The following is a 16,663-nucleotide window of genomic DNA, read 5'->3' on the forward strand; positions in this document are numbered from 1 at the left end:
GCGCCTCACTGCTGGAACAACTTGCAAAACTCACTACAATTAGATGTTCAGGTGCCACTCGGGTAGTTTAGGGTGTTAATTGAGGACCTAGTAGCTGAGGACTGTAACTGTCATACATGATTGCTGTTTTGTTTTACATTATATTGGTTGTTGTATTGTTGTGATCAGGGCACCATTGGGAATGAGACCATGGACTCAGTGGGGTTTCCCTGAATAAATAAATAATAATAATACATTTTAAAAAACGATGCTTCCTAAACCCTAGAGCCCTCAAACTCAACTCTGGACCTCGAATCCAGTTCCACTTCATTTTGTAATTGCTCCCCTCTAATCAGGGACTAATTTCGACCTGGGACACCAGGTGAGTGCAATTAGAACAGGTAGAAAAGAACATCAACAGGCTCCGGACCTCGTAGGATAAGAGTTGAATACCCCTGCCCTAGAGTCTGAGACTGTGACTCATCACTGGAGAGACCTCCCTAGTCCCTTCTTAGTGTCCTACCCCCCTCCCTAAACCCCTGAGGGCCACAGATCTAAGACCATGACTCAACACTGGAGACTGCGGTGGGATCAGCTGACTGATGGTTAAAGTTAGCCATTCAGCGTTAACCCGAGCACATGATCCTTAAAGCACAGAGCCAAATCGTTTTTTCACCCGAGCACGTGGCCCTCCAGTCCCAACAACATTGGCCATATTGTCTGGCTCTGCATCAGCAGGCTAAACACCATGAGGGCTTCAGCTTTGGTGTCTCTGAGGCTAATTTTGCTGGCTGTCCGTTTGAAGGAGGTAGAAGTTATGAGTCTGCCTCTGACTAACTAGTGAGAATGAACACAGCAGCACTGCATGTCATTGAGCTGAAACCAATAGGCTGTTGTGCTGGTATGCATTAAAAGTCAGCCCGATCTATGCTGATTTTGTCGTGTTTTGTGAGTCCACCTTTAAAGTAAAGGTACACACCCTGGGTTGAGGTGCTGACTTGCAGAACACACACCACACACACACATACACGTACATCATTCCCTGTAAATAAATGTGTTTCATACTCACTTCAGCTTGTAATAATTAAAATGTGAAAGGTTTGTGACTGTTACCCGGTTGCATAAAGTACTAATCAGTCATGTTTCTCTGCTTATAGATTTTGTTTGACCAGGCCCAGCGATCGATCAAGACCCAGCTTCTAACTTTTGTCAAAGAGTAAGTAGGTCGAAATGAATGCTCCCTCATCACATCACTGCTAATTGTATTCTTATTGTACACAATAACAATGGACATTAAGTTATGAACAGTGTGTCTATTCAACATACAAATGGTTTGTGATAGATCATGGTCTAGGACTAAAATAACTAAGGAAGAAAATTACATAAATAAATTCACACAGCACAACTGCTGAAACACGTACATGAATATGTATGAGGAGATCGGCAGCAGCATATCCGATATGCTAAAGGATGGGATGAGACACGGTCTGCGATGCAATGTGGAATACTATATTATTTGCTCAGATACATTAGGTTGTGTAAAAGTACAGCTTCTAAATGTTTGCTAACCTACTAGCTAATGCACCCACATTTTCCCTGACAGTTTGCGTAACAGTTTAAGCCTGCAGGGAAACCTCATTTCTTTCATTATGCAGGATTAGCCTGCTGCCTTTGCCCACACCACACACGGGCTAAACTCCTACATCAGTGTTTTGCCCTATAAATGAAGCGCTCAAAACCATGTTCCCGAACAATTGCTCACTCCTCCTTCTGTGGTCCAAGGTGACTTTATTTCACTCAAGCAGTACAAGCCAAAGAACAAGATGCGGGCACTTGAGTTTAAGTAGTGGCCTTTGTCCCTCCGTTTGGAGTAAATAGTGTCCTCATATCTGTGCCAATTCATTCTAAATGTACAATTCACATTGCGCACACTAGAAAATGATTCAAGCTTTAACATTGAGTTCCACTTGGAAGTTGTCAGGGTGCATGTGAGGCTAATTTCCAAATAGTCGTTAATTGCTTTGTCAAATTATACTGTACTTGCTGGTTACAAATCACCCCCAAATGCTTTTGTAGACACATTTGTGAGAGTAATTAGATTTTTAGGGCAATTGCTTCCCTTTAGTCATTCACCTAATAAACTGAGAAGACCTTTAAATAATATAGATGATAGATTTGTTCAATGTTTCCCATTTCTTTTTTTCGGCGAAAAGAAGAAATGGGATCCTTGCTTCTTGGTTACCAGTATTTGGACGATTGTACTATTGTAGCCACTTGCTCTGGTTGTTTTTCAAACCATGTAAAACCACAGAGAATCTCACTGCCTTCTCTATACAACTTGTACAACCAAAACATGACTACAAAGAAACAATTGAATGCCAATGAATGAAAGGTCTATACTCCTGAATTTGAAGTTTCCAATGAAAATAAAGTACATTTTTACTAGATTTACAAAGATTTAGCAGAGATGAGACTTCCTCATTGTCATACCTATTTCTTACTTATGTTTCACCTCCCGCCCTTAGGGACCTACGTAAGTTCAAAGAGGCCAAGAAGCAATTTGACAAGGTGAGCGAGGAGAAGGATGCGGCGTTGACTAAGAACGCCCAGGCGCCGCGCAACAAGCAGCACGAGGTGGAGGAGGCCACCAACATCCTGACAGCCACGCGCAAGTGCTTCCGCCACATCGTCCTCGACTACGTCCTTCAGGTACAGATCCAGGATCAGCTTACCTTAGAAATCCTTAACTTAACCTTTAGAGAGTAAATATGCTTAAACTGACCTCAGATCAGTTTCTTAGGGACAACTTTATCCTTCTATGTAGGTTTAAACACAGACTGCGGTTCACCAACCTCGGTCTTGGAAAGCAACATCGGGGTGCATGTTTTTGTTTCAGCCCTGCTCTGACACTTGATTCAGCTAATCAAGATTTTGCTGAGGAGTTCATTGATTGAATCAGGTGTGACAGTGTAAGTCTGGAACACTAGCCCGTACTCTCCAGGACCAGGGTTGGTGACCGCTATTGTTCAGTAGCATTTTACGTATGGTGAATGGTCTGGCACAAGGGTGAGTTTACCCCCCATTCCAATGTTAAACTTGTTTAAGCATCTTTGATGAATGTCTGTAGCCTGACAGTAAAGGCCAGCTATCAATTATGTCCATACAATGCCACACAGACCCTGATGAGAAGCTTAACACTTGGGTATATTCCGCCTACAGGTCCAACTCCAACAGAGTACTTTTCACGGAGCCTCAGTCTTTCTTTCTTACCATAGATACCAAAGTGTTATAGGCCTTTCTGTCATACTATTTTGAAGTCCCTGGCTTGTCAAACCCATATGGCTCTACAGTACGTGCTATGTTCCCCTGATGGCTAAGCTGACCTTTCACAATGGAGAGTACAGTCATGTATACAGCCGTGCCTTCATTGACTGGTCTTCTCCTGGGCTGCTGCAATGATGATGAATGGGCCATGTCGGCTGATAAGTGGGCCAGCCAGCTTAGCATTACCTATAGCTTGGGTTTCATAGCGTTGCTGTGAATGGAGAAGTGGACTGCATTTACTAGCACACACGTTTTACAATAACAGCAGTGTTCTGCAAGGGCTGACCAATAATTTATGAAAGTCTTCCCCTTGAAGAGGTAGTGCGGTATTGAGCTCGCCTGCTATCAAGCTCTCCGAAAATCTATAAGCCCCGAAAGCAAGGCTGATTTTAAAGGGGCATTCCATTGAAGTTCCACATTTTCATATGTTGTTCTTTTACCATACGAGAGTCAGCAGCATGTCAACAACACCTTCCTTAGCAGCTATAATCGAACATTTAGATGTTTCCCAATTGACACGGCCACAGTTCTTTAAGTTGCTCAATATCCTCTCAACTGCCCATTCCGAAAACAACCAGCACCCTAGAACCTTCCACTTATCTCAAACCCTTCAGCTTTTGCAGATGTATGAAAGAAACTAAAAGCAATAACATAGTAGAAGCGAGGAGAGTAGAAGCGAGTAGAAGCAATACATCTATCCCGTTCCTAGGGCCTGCTTCTACCTATCCAGTTCCTACCACATCTACAGTGATGTAATTTTTGCTAATTATACACTATTCATGATGCCCATTTAATGGGAACCAATTAACTTTAAATGCATTTGAAGTGCGAACTGGGATGAGTATTTGATTCGATCATTTCACTCGTACAGTGCTCTCTTTTTCTCAAACACGCGCTCACACACAGTGGTGACCCAATCTAACTGTGAGCTTTTCTTTCTACCCACACAGATCAATGTACTACAGTCTAAGAGAAGATCGGAAATCCTAAAATCGGTAAATATCATTTTCCAAGGACTTCTATGAAAATAACCATATGACCCTAACTATGTTGTTCCTATGTCTCTTGCCTCGTATACGACATCTCTGATTGGTACGTTCCTCTCTGTAGATGCTGTCCTTTATGTACGCCCACCTGACCTTCTTCCACCAGGGTTACGACCTCTTCAGTGAACTACAACCTCTCATGAAACAGCTGGGGGGACAGGTAGGCCTTTACCCCATTTACTCCCATAAACTGTAACTGTATCTCCACCTGGCACATCCAAATGCATAGTGGTTCTTAAACCTCTCCTCTGGGATCCCCAGACGTTTTAAGATGTTGTTGTTGTAGCTCACCTGATTCACCTAGTCAAGGGCTTGATGATAAGTTGCCAAGTTGAATCAGGTGTGCTTGCTCTGGGGGGTCCCAGAGGAGAGGTTTGAAAACCACTGTCCCTCCAGGGCTAGCACACCTGATTCAACTTGGCAACTTATCATCAAGCCCTTACTCTCCATACACAAAGGTAGTTGAACTAGGGTGAAAAGTAATTGCTTCGGCCCACAAACCAAACTGTTGTCCATTATGTTTGATGGGTGCACACATGTACACAAATGTGCCCTAGTTTAGTTCAGTGGCAATAGGTGGGGTCAACCAACACTGGGCCTGTGGCCAGTGATGATGCACTTTCATTGTGTGTGCCATGGTCACTGGTAGGGCTGGGAATTGCCGGTGACGACCTGATGCGATACTATCATGATCCTTAGGTGCCGATACGATATGTATTGCGATTCTCACGATTCTGTATGTATTGCAATTCGACATTGCTCACTATATGTCTGCAGCAGAGAGAAGAGAGCATGAGAAAACAAGTTTTGATCAGTCGGGGAAATAAATGTACTGAAGAGATGTCGGCTCACTATTTAAAAAGAAGATGGAGAACAAGCTACAGGATAAAAAATACTGGAGTTTCGGCTCAGGTACAGCCAGCTAGCGCTAGCTAACGCTACCTACAGTAGCAAATGTTAGTAATTGGCACTAGGTGGGGTGAAATATGGTTAATATCGTCCAAAAATAATATTGCAACATGTAAGTATCAATTCCCCCCCCATCACTAGTCACTGTTCAGATAAACCAGCAGCTTCTCTAGGGTGGCAACACATACAGTTGAAGTCGGACGTTTACATACACCTTAGCCAAATACATTTAAACTCTGTTTTTCACAATTCCTGACATTTAATCCTGGTAAAAATTCCCTGTTTTAGGTCAGTTAGGATCACCACTTTATTTTAAGAATGTGAAATGTCAGAATAATAGTAGAGAGAATGATTTATTTCAGCTTTTATTTCTTTCATCACATTCCCAGTGGGTCAGAAGTTTACATACACTCAATTAGTATTTGGTAGCATTGCCTTTAAATTGTTTAACTTGGGTCAAACGTTTCGGGTAGCCTTCCACAAGCTTCCCACAATAAGTTGGGTGAATTTTGGCCCATTCCTCCTGACAGAGCTGGTGTAACTGAGTCAGGTTTGTAGGCCTCCTTGCTCACACACGCTTTTTCAGTTCTGCCCACAAATTTTCTATAGGATTGAGGTCAGGGCTTTGTGATGGCCACTCCAATACCTTGACTTTGTTGTCCTTAAGCCATATTGCCACAACTTTGGAAGTATGCTTGGGGTCGTTGTCCACTTGGAAGACCCATTTGCGACCAGCTTTAACTTCCTGACTGATGTCTTGAGATGTTGCTTCAATATATCCAATAGATCAAAATATAATTTTCCTTCCTCATGATGCCATCCATGATGTCAAGCAAAGAGGCACTGAGATTGAAGGTAGGCCTTGAAATACATCCACAGGTACACCTCCAATTGACTCAAATGATTTCAATTAGCCTATCAGAAGCTTCTAAAGCCATAACATCATTTTCTTGAATTTTCCAAGCTGTTTAAAGGCACAGTCAACTTAGTGTATGTAAACTTCTGACCCACTGGCATTGTGATACAGTGAATTATAAGTGAAATAATCTGTCTGTAAACAATTGTTGGAAAAATTACTTGTGTCATGCACAAAGTAGATGTCCTAACCGACTTGCCAAAACTACAGTTTGTTAACAAGAAATTTGTGGAGTGGTTGAAAAACAAGTTTTAATGACGCCAACCTAAGTGTATGTAAACTTCCGACTTCAACTGTACATTCTAAGTGATTTCAATGGGTCTTTCTCCATTCTGATTGTTTTATACTGTTCAATTCAACTTCAACCACAAATTATTTCCTGCATTTTCATGAATTTATGCATTTCTTGCGCTCATTTGAGATCATTTCCACACTGCCATGTAGGGCTGCATGAAATGAGCAAACAATTTAGGGGTCATGGTCCTCTGTAGCTCAGCTGGTAGAGCACGGCGCTTGTAACGCCAAGGTAGTGGGTTCGATCCCCGGGACCACCCATACACAAAAAATGTATGCACGCATGACTGTAAGTCGCTTTGGATAAAAGTGTCTGCTAAATGGCATATTATTATTTTTTTATTTTATTTTTATTTTACCAAATGTTGCAATTGCTATTTGACTTGCGATTTAGAGCAAACCACTTGGGTGAACTATTGGAATCATGGAAATATAATGAATATTCTAATTATATAGTTATAATATAATAGTGGGCACTTTGAAGAAAGTGTTGTTTGACATGACACCGAATGAAAATGCCAGGGAGGAGTTATTGTTACAGGGTAGGAACCAAAGTGTTGTTAAGTGTTTCCTAGGGGACCCTATAATCTTTGGCTACTTTGAATGTTTTCTCTTAGCTACTTCATGTAGCTAACATATTCATGCTTCACATATTCCTCTTTGATTTAGAAGATACCGTTGCACAAACATCATGCTGATTTAGCTTTATACCATCACTGGTATTATGTGGCTGTATAGCTAATTATGTTTGCTCTGACTCAGTACATTTATTAGCTAGCTAACTAGCGATTAGCATTAGCGGCTAACAACATTTGGGCCCAACTTGCTAAGAAAAGACAAACTAGCTGTTTGCAGATGTAAGAAACACAAACTAATAGTGTAATTATAGAACGCTAGTGGATTTATATTAAGAAGCAAAGTGAAAGCAGCATCGTTGTCATCAACATTGCATTTGACCATGCAGACTGAAAGCAAATGTCTCGTGGTCGAGGAACAACAAATACGCTCCTTGAGTGACAGGGCGGGACTAGGTCTGTGTGGAAAGCGGCATGGAGAGAGAGAGAGCGGAGAGAGATGACTCAAGGAGTGAAGTAAACTATAAAAATGTACTTTACACACGGCGTATCGCATTTATCAAACCAAATATTAAAATACTGTTATAGAAGGTAAAGTAAAAGCCAAAACCGGTCCGTGCATCAATACCGGTATATCGTAAAATACGGTATACAGCCCAGCCCTAGTTTAAACGGGAAAACGTGACCGAGCTGCTGCTCCTGTGATGATTATTATCCTAGTAGAGCAGAGTGGGAATGAGGAAGCTGGAGGGCTGGAAGAGGAATGACAGGGTATTCCCACCCTGGGACTCTGAACGTAGGCGTATTAGTGAAGGAGAGAGGGGTAGAGGGTGAAGAAAGAAGACAGGAGGAGAAAGAGGGAGGAACAGGGGGCCAGTTTGGAGGACTGTGTCACTGTGGGAGCGGTAGATGAGGCATGAAGGAGACAGGAGTTCCTCATGTGGTAGACTGAGGAAGAGAAAGAAAGGAGGGAACAGTGGCGGATAGACAGCGGCAGGGTAGTGTGGGATTATAACGGCAGACTCCAGGGCTGATTGTCAAACTCCATCATGAAGCTGAAGAAGGTGGCGAGGCTGTGCAGGGAGGTGTGGAGGAGCTGCCAACAGGTCTGAGACCAGCGCTTAACGACAACATGATCAGTTTGATATTGATCGAAAGATGGGACGACTGACAAGGCTTTAGCACTTTTAAGACAATGCCGTTAGTTCCGTTGTACTAGGCAAATCAAGCGAAGCTGAAGTATTTTACGTGTATTAGGGCTGACCCCATTTAGTCGACTGGTCGATTGTTTGGTCGATAGGCTGTTGGTCGACCAAGATTTCTTTAGTCGAGCAGTCGCAATAAAAAAATACAAAATAATCATGGTGCACAAGACACCGGTCTGATTCGCGACTGTCTCAGTGGACTAATCCATTGCGGAGGCCACGGGGATGGCACAGTCCATCACTCTAAGACATGTTATACTGAAATTGTATTTGGTTATATTGTATACAAATAATGGCGCAACACGAATAAATCGAATATTATTTTATAACATGCGCTTTCTCCTGCGTTGGATATGGTCGATGTCCGCGGTTCAGAAACATAATCTTCAGTGCGCCTTAGAATTGCCGCCTTTCCCTGTGTTGCTATGTGCGTAATAGCAAAATTAACCAGCATATTGGGATTGAGAACAATGCAGCGGAGGCACCAGCAGCAGAGATGAGGAAATAGCCCTTACCTAAAGCCCTATTCGGACTGGACTAGTTTTACTGGGGGTGGTCGGGTAATGTAATGATGTGCACAAGCACAAAACATCACATCTGTAATTTTAGTCCCGTCCGAATCTTCCATGGCAGTAATTTGTACATGGCAGGAGAGTAACAATTCCAGCCAGAGTAACCTACTGTTTTTTGGCGAACTCCAAGGTCTTCTGATAATACTAGTCCCGTGCAAATCGACATTCCTGTGTTTTGAGATGAGTTTGACAGGTGTTGGTCACGGTTTGAGCAAGAAAACAATAACCAACGTTCTCTAGTAATACTAGTCCCGTGCGAATAAGGCTGTCTAAGAAAATTGAGGCGAGAGCAAACCCCAACTTAATTAGGTCTATAATCAATAGCCTAACTGTTAAATGTGCCTGGCTTTATAAATCATCCATATACAGTGCATTCGGAAAGTATTCAGACCACTTGACTTTTTCCACATTTTGTTACGTTACAGCCTTATTCTAAAATTGATTAAATTTTTTCAATCTACACACAATACCCCATAATGACAAAGCAAAAACTGGTTATTAGAATTTTTTGCAAATGTAAAAAAAAAATATATATAGTATCACATTTACATAAGTATTCAGACACTTTACTCAGTACTTTGTTTGCGGTTGCAGCCTCGAGTCTTCTTGGGAATCACGCTACAAGCTTGACACACCTGTACAGTGGGGGAAAAAAGTATTTAGTCAGCCACCAATTGTGCAAGTTCTCCCACTTAAAAAGATGAGAGAGGCCTGTAATCTTCATCATAGGTACACGTCAACTATGACAGACAAAATGAGAAAAAAATATCCAGAAAATCACATTGTAGGATTTTTAATGAATTTATTTGCAAATGATGGTGGAAAATAAGTATTTGGTCAATAACAAAAGTTTCTCAATACTTTGTTATATACCCTTTGTTGGCAATGACACAGGTCAAGCGTTTTCTGTAAGTCTTCACAAGTTTTTCACACACTGTTGCTGGTATTTTGGCCCATTCCTCCATGCAGATCTCCTCTAGAGCAGTGATGTTTTGGGGCTGTCGCTGGGCAACACGGACTTTCAACTCCCTCCAAAGATTTTCTATGGGGTTGAGATCTGGAGACTGGCTAGGCCACTCCAGGACCTTGAAATGCTTCTTACGAAGCCACTCCTTTGTTGCCCGGGCGGTGTGTTTGGGATCAATGTCATGCTGAAAGACCCAGCCACGTTTCATCTTCAATGCCCTTGCTGATGGAAGGAGGTTTTCACTCAAAATCTCACGATACATGGCCCCATTCATTCTTTCCTTTACACGGATCAGTCGTCCTGGTCCCTTTGCAGAAAAACAGCCCCAAAGCATGATGTTTCCACCCCCATGCTTCACAGTAGGTATGGTGTTCTTTGGATGCAACTCAGCATTCTTTGTCCTCCAAACACGACGAGTTGAGTTTTTACCAAAAAGTTATATTTTGGTTTCATCTGACCATATGACATTCTCCCAATCCTCTTCTGGATCATCCAAATGCACTCTAGCAAACTTCAGACGGGCCTGGACATGTACTGGCTTAAGCAGGGGGACACGTCTGGCACTGCGGGATTTGAGTCCCTGGCGGCGTAGTGTGTTACTGATGGTAGGCTTTGTTATTTTGGTCCCAGCTCTCTGCAGGTCATTCACTAGGTCCCCCTGTGTGGTTCTGGGATTTTTGCTCACTGTTCTTGTGATCATTTTGACCCCACGGGGTGAGATCTTGCGTGGAGCCCCAGATCGAGGGAGATTATCAGTGGTCTTGTATGTCTTCCATTTCCTAATAATTGCTCCCACAGTTGATTTCTTCAAACCAAGCTGCTTACCTATTGCAGATTCAGTCTTCCCAGCCTGGTGCAGGTCTACAATTTTGTTTCTGGTGTCCTTTGACAGCTCTTTGGTCTTGGCCATAGTGGAGTTTGGAGTGTGACTGTTTGAGGTTGTGGACAGGTGTCTTTTATACTGATAACAAGTTCAAACAGGTGCCATTAATACAGGTAACGAGTGGAGGACAGAGGAGCCTCTTAAAGAAGAAGTTACAGGTCTGTGAGAGCCAGAAATCTTGCTTGTTTGTAGGTGACCAAATACTTATTTTCCACCATAATTTGCAAATAAATTCATTAAAAATCCTACAATGTGATTTTCTGGAAGAAAAAAATACTCAATTTGTCTGTCATAGTTGACGTGTACCTATGATGAAAATTACAGGCCTCTCTCATCTTTTTAAGTGGGAGAACTTGCACAATTGGTGGCTGACTAAATACTTTTTCCCCCCACTGTATTTGGGGAGTTCTCCCATTCTTCTCTGCAGATCCTCTCAAGCTCTATCAGGTTGGTTGGGCATCCAGAGATGTTCGATCTGGTTCAAGTCCGGGCTAAGGCTGAACCACTCAAGGACATTCAGAGACTTGTCCCGAAGCCACTCCTGCGTTGTCTTGGCTGTGTGCTTAGGGTTGTTGTCCTGTTGGAAGGTGAACCTTCGCCCCAGTCTGAGGTCCTGAGCGCTCTGGAGCAGGTTTACATCAAGGATCTCTCTGTACTTTGCGACATTCATCTTTCTCTAGTCTCCCAGTCCCTGCCGCTGATAAACATCCCCACAGCATGGTGCTGCCACCACCATGCTTCACCGTAGGGATGGTGCCAGGTTTCCTCCAGACGTGACGCTTGGCATTCAGGCCAAAGAGATCAATCTTGGTCTCATCAGACCAGAGAATCTTGTTTCTCATGGTCTGAGAGTCCTTTACGTGCCTTTTGGCAAACTCCAAGTGGGCTGTCATGTGCCTTTTACTGAGGAGTGGCTTCCGTCTGGCCACTCTACCATAAAGGCCTGATTGGTGGAGTGCTGCAGAGATGGTTGTCCTTCTGGAAGGATCTCCCATTTCCACAGAGGAACTCTGGAGTGACCATCGGGTTCTTGGTCACCTCCCTGACCAAGGCCCTTCTCCCTCGATTGCTCAGTTTGGCCGGGCGGCCAGCTCTCATTTAAGGCTGATGGAGGCCACTGTGTTTGCAGAAATATTTTGGTACCCTTCCCCAGATCTGTGCCTCAACAAAATCCTGTCTCGGACCTCTACGGACAGTTCCTTCGACCTCATCGCTTGGTTTTTGCTCTGACGTGCACTGTCAACTGTGGGGCCTTATATAGACAGGTGTGTGCCTTTCCAAATCATGTCCAATTAATTGAATATACCACAGGTGGACTCCAAACAAGTTGTAGAAACATCTCAAGGATGATCAATGGAAACAGGGTACACCGGAGCTCAATTTCAAGTCTCATAGCAAAGGGTCTGAATGCTTATGTAAAAACCTGTTTTCCCTTTGTCATTATGGGGTATTGTGTGTAGATTGATGAGGAATTTTTATTTATTTAATCCATTTTAGAATAAGGCTGTAACGTAACAAAATGTGGAAAAAGGGAAGGGGTCTGAATAGTTTCCGAATGCACTGTCTATCTACAGAAATAAGACAGATTTAGCTTCTGTTGCCTGTTTGATTGTTTGTTTAATAGCTTACTGATTCCGTGAGCACCAAGCCTAATGCAATGGCAAAATGTTGGATAAAGCAATTTCACAGATTTGGCAGTTTTTCATCTTTGCTATGCTGTTGTAAAGGCTTCACAATTGTTTTTTATTTAGAACAGACTGGTATTACGTATAATTTATTTAGTGTTTTTTACACTGTTCCAAACAAGCAGAATAATAATGTTGAAATCTAACAGCACCTGTTTGTCACACATAATATACACACAGCTCTCGCTCCTATAACCTCCTTTTTCTTGATCTCCTTCTTATGGTTATTATTACAATTATTATTATCATCATTATAATAATAAGTAATGTCGTTATCATTAGTAGCCTTGTATAACCACCATCGAGCTGTAGGCCTAAGAGAGAGTTTTTGTACCGTAATTTACTTAGGCCTATATTTCAATAGATAGGCTACTGTATCAATCAATCAGTCATTCATTCGTTCATGGCATCACACAGCATACGAGACATTAATGCTTTGAAATGCAATCAAGCATTTTAGTTTTAAATATCAAAGGGAGCTTTGAATAATTGGCCTAAACAATAAATATACCGCTATTCACGAATGCATGCAACTGTTTTTAGTCTGCAGTAAGTTGGTAGGTGGTAGAGCATGGCGCTTGCAATGCCAGGGTTGTGGGTTCGATTCCCACGGGGGACCAGTACGAAAAAAGTACGAAAATGTATGCAGTCACTACTGTAAGTCGCTCTGGATAAGAGCGTCTGCTAAATAACTAAAATGTAAATAAAGGCTTTATATATACAGCTCTGGAAAAAATTAAGAGACCACTGCAAAAATATAAGTTTCTCTGGTTTTACTATTTATCGGTATGTGTTTGGGTGAAATTAACATTTCTGTTTTATTCTATAAACTACTGACAACATTTCTCCCAAATTCCAAATAAGAATATTGTAATTTAGAGCATTTATTTGCAGAAAATGATAACTGGTCAAAATAACAAAAAAGATGCAGTGTTGTCAGACCTCGAATAATGCAAAGAAAATAAGTTAATGTTCATTTTTAAACAACACAATACTAATGTTTTAACTTAGTTCAGAAATCAATATTTGGTGGAATAACCTTGATTTTCAATCACAGCTTTCATGCGTCTTGGCATGCTCTCCACCAGTCTTTCACATTGATGTTGGGTGACATTATGACACTCCTGGCGCAAAAATTAAAGCAGCTCGGCTTTGTTTGATGGCTTGTGACCATCCATCTTCCTCTTGATCACATTCCAGAAGTTTTCAATGGGGTTCAGGTCTGGAAATTGGGCTGGCCATGACAGGGTCTTGATCTGGTGGTCCTCCATCCACACCTTGTTTGACCTGGCTGTGTGGCATGGCACATTGTCCTGCTGGAAAAACCAATCCTCAGAGTTGGGGAACAATGTCAGAGCAAAAGGAAGCACGTTTTCTTCCAGGACAACCTTGTACGTGGCTTGATTCATGCGTCCTTTACAAAGACAAATCTGCCCAATTCCAGCCTTGCTGAAGCACCCCCAGATCATCACCGATCCTCCACCAAATTTCACAGTGGGTGCGAGACACTGTGGCTTGTAGGCCTCTCCAGGTCTTCGTCTAACCATTAGACAACCAGGTGTTGGGCAAAGCTGAGAATTGGACTCATCAGAGAAGATGACCTTACTCCAGTCCTCTACAGTCCAATCCTTGTGGTCTTTTGCAAACCTCAGCCTGGCTCTTCTTTGCTTCTCATTGATGAAGGGCTTTTTTCTAGCTTTGCACGACTTCAGCCCTGCCCCTAGGAGCCTGTTTCGAACCGTCCTCGCCGTGCACTTCACCCCAGCTGCCGTTTGGCATTCTTTTGTAGGTCACTTGATGTCATCCTACGGTTGTTGAGTGACATTCGAATGAGTTGGTGGTCATCCCGGTCAGTAGAGTCGTTTTCGCCCTCTGCCGGTCTGTAGCTTTGTTGTCCCCAATGTCTGCTGCTTGACCTTGTTCTTATAAACCGCCGTCTTTTAAATTTTAGGGATGGAAGCAACCTTATGCTCACTGTATCCCTCTGCCAGTAAAGCCAGAATTGAACCTTTCTTTTCCTCACTCAAAACTTTCCTTTTCAACTCTTTTGGCATGGTCAATTGTTATTTTTTGATTAATATTACTTTTGAGGTACTATTAGCACTGTTTTTGCCATCCAGCTGGTCCTATTGCAAGAGGATAGTGATGACCACAGCAGTGGTTTTTATACTTTCCTCGTTAAATAACATTTGGTTCAGGTGATCACCTAATCATTACCTAATTCAGTAAAATGAGGTGTGCCTGTGTTGGAATTCAACAGACACTGGAATGGAATGGCTATCATACATGTAGAGATGCTGATTTAAGAAAAATCTGCAGTGGTCTCTTAATTTTTTCCAGAGCTGTATATATATATTTTTTCGTTAGAACAGATTCTCTGGTACACTTATTTATTTAGTGTTTACACTGTTCCAAATGGTCAGAAAAAATTATAATATTGTAATCTAACAGCAACTGTTTTGCACACACAATACTCACACAACACTTGCTCTTATACCTTCCTTTTTCTTGATCTCCAGTAGTTTCCACAACTAAGTCAAATGACTTCCACAGATCTAACTTCCCTTTTCCATCCTGAGCAACCAGTAAACATTCCCCCATTTCGAGTTTCTTTTTCACGTCCTCCGCATACATTTTGCTGTCGACATTACTGTGTTCAGAGTTTGTTATAACCAATTTATTGATGTGATTATGTTAGGCTATAGGTCAGGCCCTATTGGTCACATACATGCAATACTTACATGTTTAATGTAAAGAGAACAAGGGTTGAGGGAATAGGGAATGTTTTTCCTAAACAAATTAGGGATTTCGGTAACTGAACTTTTCATATCAGGAACTGAAAAATTGAAGTGATTGTCTTTCCAAGATGCTTTTAGCCTAGGCGGAATAACGAAATGTATTTTTATCCACCCAGAAATGAATGAATCAATGTACCATGACTATTCATCAGTCAAATGTCACAACCAAAATACAATCTGTATAACTAGTGACTGCTTTTCTACATGATAACAATTAGTGTGAAAGGGAACAAAGATGCACAACCACCACCATAGTGAGTCGTTTGGGTGAGTCAGAATCACAAGGCCTACTTCTGAATGGACCAGCTACAGTGATATAGCCTACACATAGAAATAGAATGACCAGAAGGGACTGTAATTCTATTTTTAGGGATATAGTCACATGTACAGTCACTGGTACTGTTAGACAACAACTTCTAGTGGATTTTAATGGGCTGGTTGTTATGGAAAATGGGGAAAACATTTCCAATCCGATCTTATCAGCTGGCTGCCATTCCGACGACCACCCCACTTCCTGCTAAAACAAAACAAAAGCTGTCCCCAAATGTGTATCTCATTTCAGCTCCAGAGGCACCTAGTAATGGGCTTTAGTAGTGGGTGCAGGGAAAGAAAAAGGGAAAGGGGGATACCTAGTCAGTTGCACAACTGAATGTATTCATCCGGAATGTGTGTTCCGCATTTAACCCAACCCTCTGAATCAGAGAGGTACGGGGGGCTGCCTTAATCGATGTGTACGTCATCGACGCCCAGGGAGCAGTTGTGTTTGGGGGTTAACTGCCTTGGTCAAGGGCAGAACAGCATATTCGAACCAGTGACCTTTCGGTTACTGGCCCAACGCTCTTAACTGCTAGGCTACCTGCCGCCTGGGTTTAGTGTGAGTGGAGTTGGATCCTGATTTAGGCTCCTTAGAATAATTTATTCCAGAGTGTAGGCTTGTCTTGTATGAATTATGAAATTAGGCCTATGCTATGCTGCACTTGTGGCGAATCTGTGCTGTAATTGTGCTCTTTGTTTCAATAAAGCCCACCAGATTGCCTCCGATGACATTAATGTATGTATTTTTATTTACGGTTTGATAACGTTAGTACTGGGTGTAGATTCTGTGGAGTGTTAGCTAATCCTCCTCCTCCTCCTCCTCCTCAGTGTATTAATTCATTTATAAGCATGTTGTTTAATAAGTTATATCAGTGATGTTGTTTATGTTTTAATTTACAGACCTGGTATTTACTTAAACATTACATGAAAAATGGTTATTACAAATTGACTACCTACTTTTTGTTTCTTTGGGGTTCATTGAAACTCTAAACCTAAGTAATAGGTTGTTTCTTAGTTAATACCAAGACTGAAACAGAACTGTAAAATAAAGTGTACTGTCCCATAGTTCCCTTAGTTTCAGTAGGTTGTGATGATACAGGAGTTCCATTAGACACACATTCGCTGCATCCTGGTTCCTTTCTCTCCCAATTATCTTTGTTACCGGATAGTGTTTGCTTGAGATGAGTTATCATAG

General features: G+C 42.0%; 1 protein-coding gene across 9 annotated transcripts in view; it reads left to right on the plus strand.

The window, feature by feature from the left end:
• LOC121533770 (arf-GAP with coiled-coil, ANK repeat and PH domain-containing protein 2) overlaps positions 1 to 16,663 on the plus strand; it is a 120,425-nt gene that overhangs the window by 64,094 nt on the left and 39,668 nt on the right. For all 9 annotated transcript variants that reach the window (XM_041839995.2, XM_041840004.2, XM_041839994.2 and 6 more), the window contains exons 5-8: positions 1,137 to 1,195; positions 2,505 to 2,688; positions 4,254 to 4,298; positions 4,414 to 4,509. In XM_041839995.2, coding sequence (XP_041695929.1) covers positions 1,137 to 1,195; positions 2,505 to 2,688; positions 4,254 to 4,298; positions 4,414 to 4,509 — 384 coding nt within the window. The remainder of the gene's footprint in view (positions 1 to 1,136; positions 1,196 to 2,504; positions 2,689 to 4,253; positions 4,299 to 4,413; positions 4,510 to 16,663) is intronic.

This window comes from Coregonus clupeaformis, chromosome 20 (genome assembly GCF_020615455.1).
Source record: "Coregonus clupeaformis isolate EN_2021a chromosome 20, ASM2061545v1, whole genome shotgun sequence".
Classification (NCBI taxonomy): domain Eukaryota; kingdom Metazoa; phylum Chordata; class Actinopteri; order Salmoniformes; family Salmonidae; genus Coregonus; species Coregonus clupeaformis.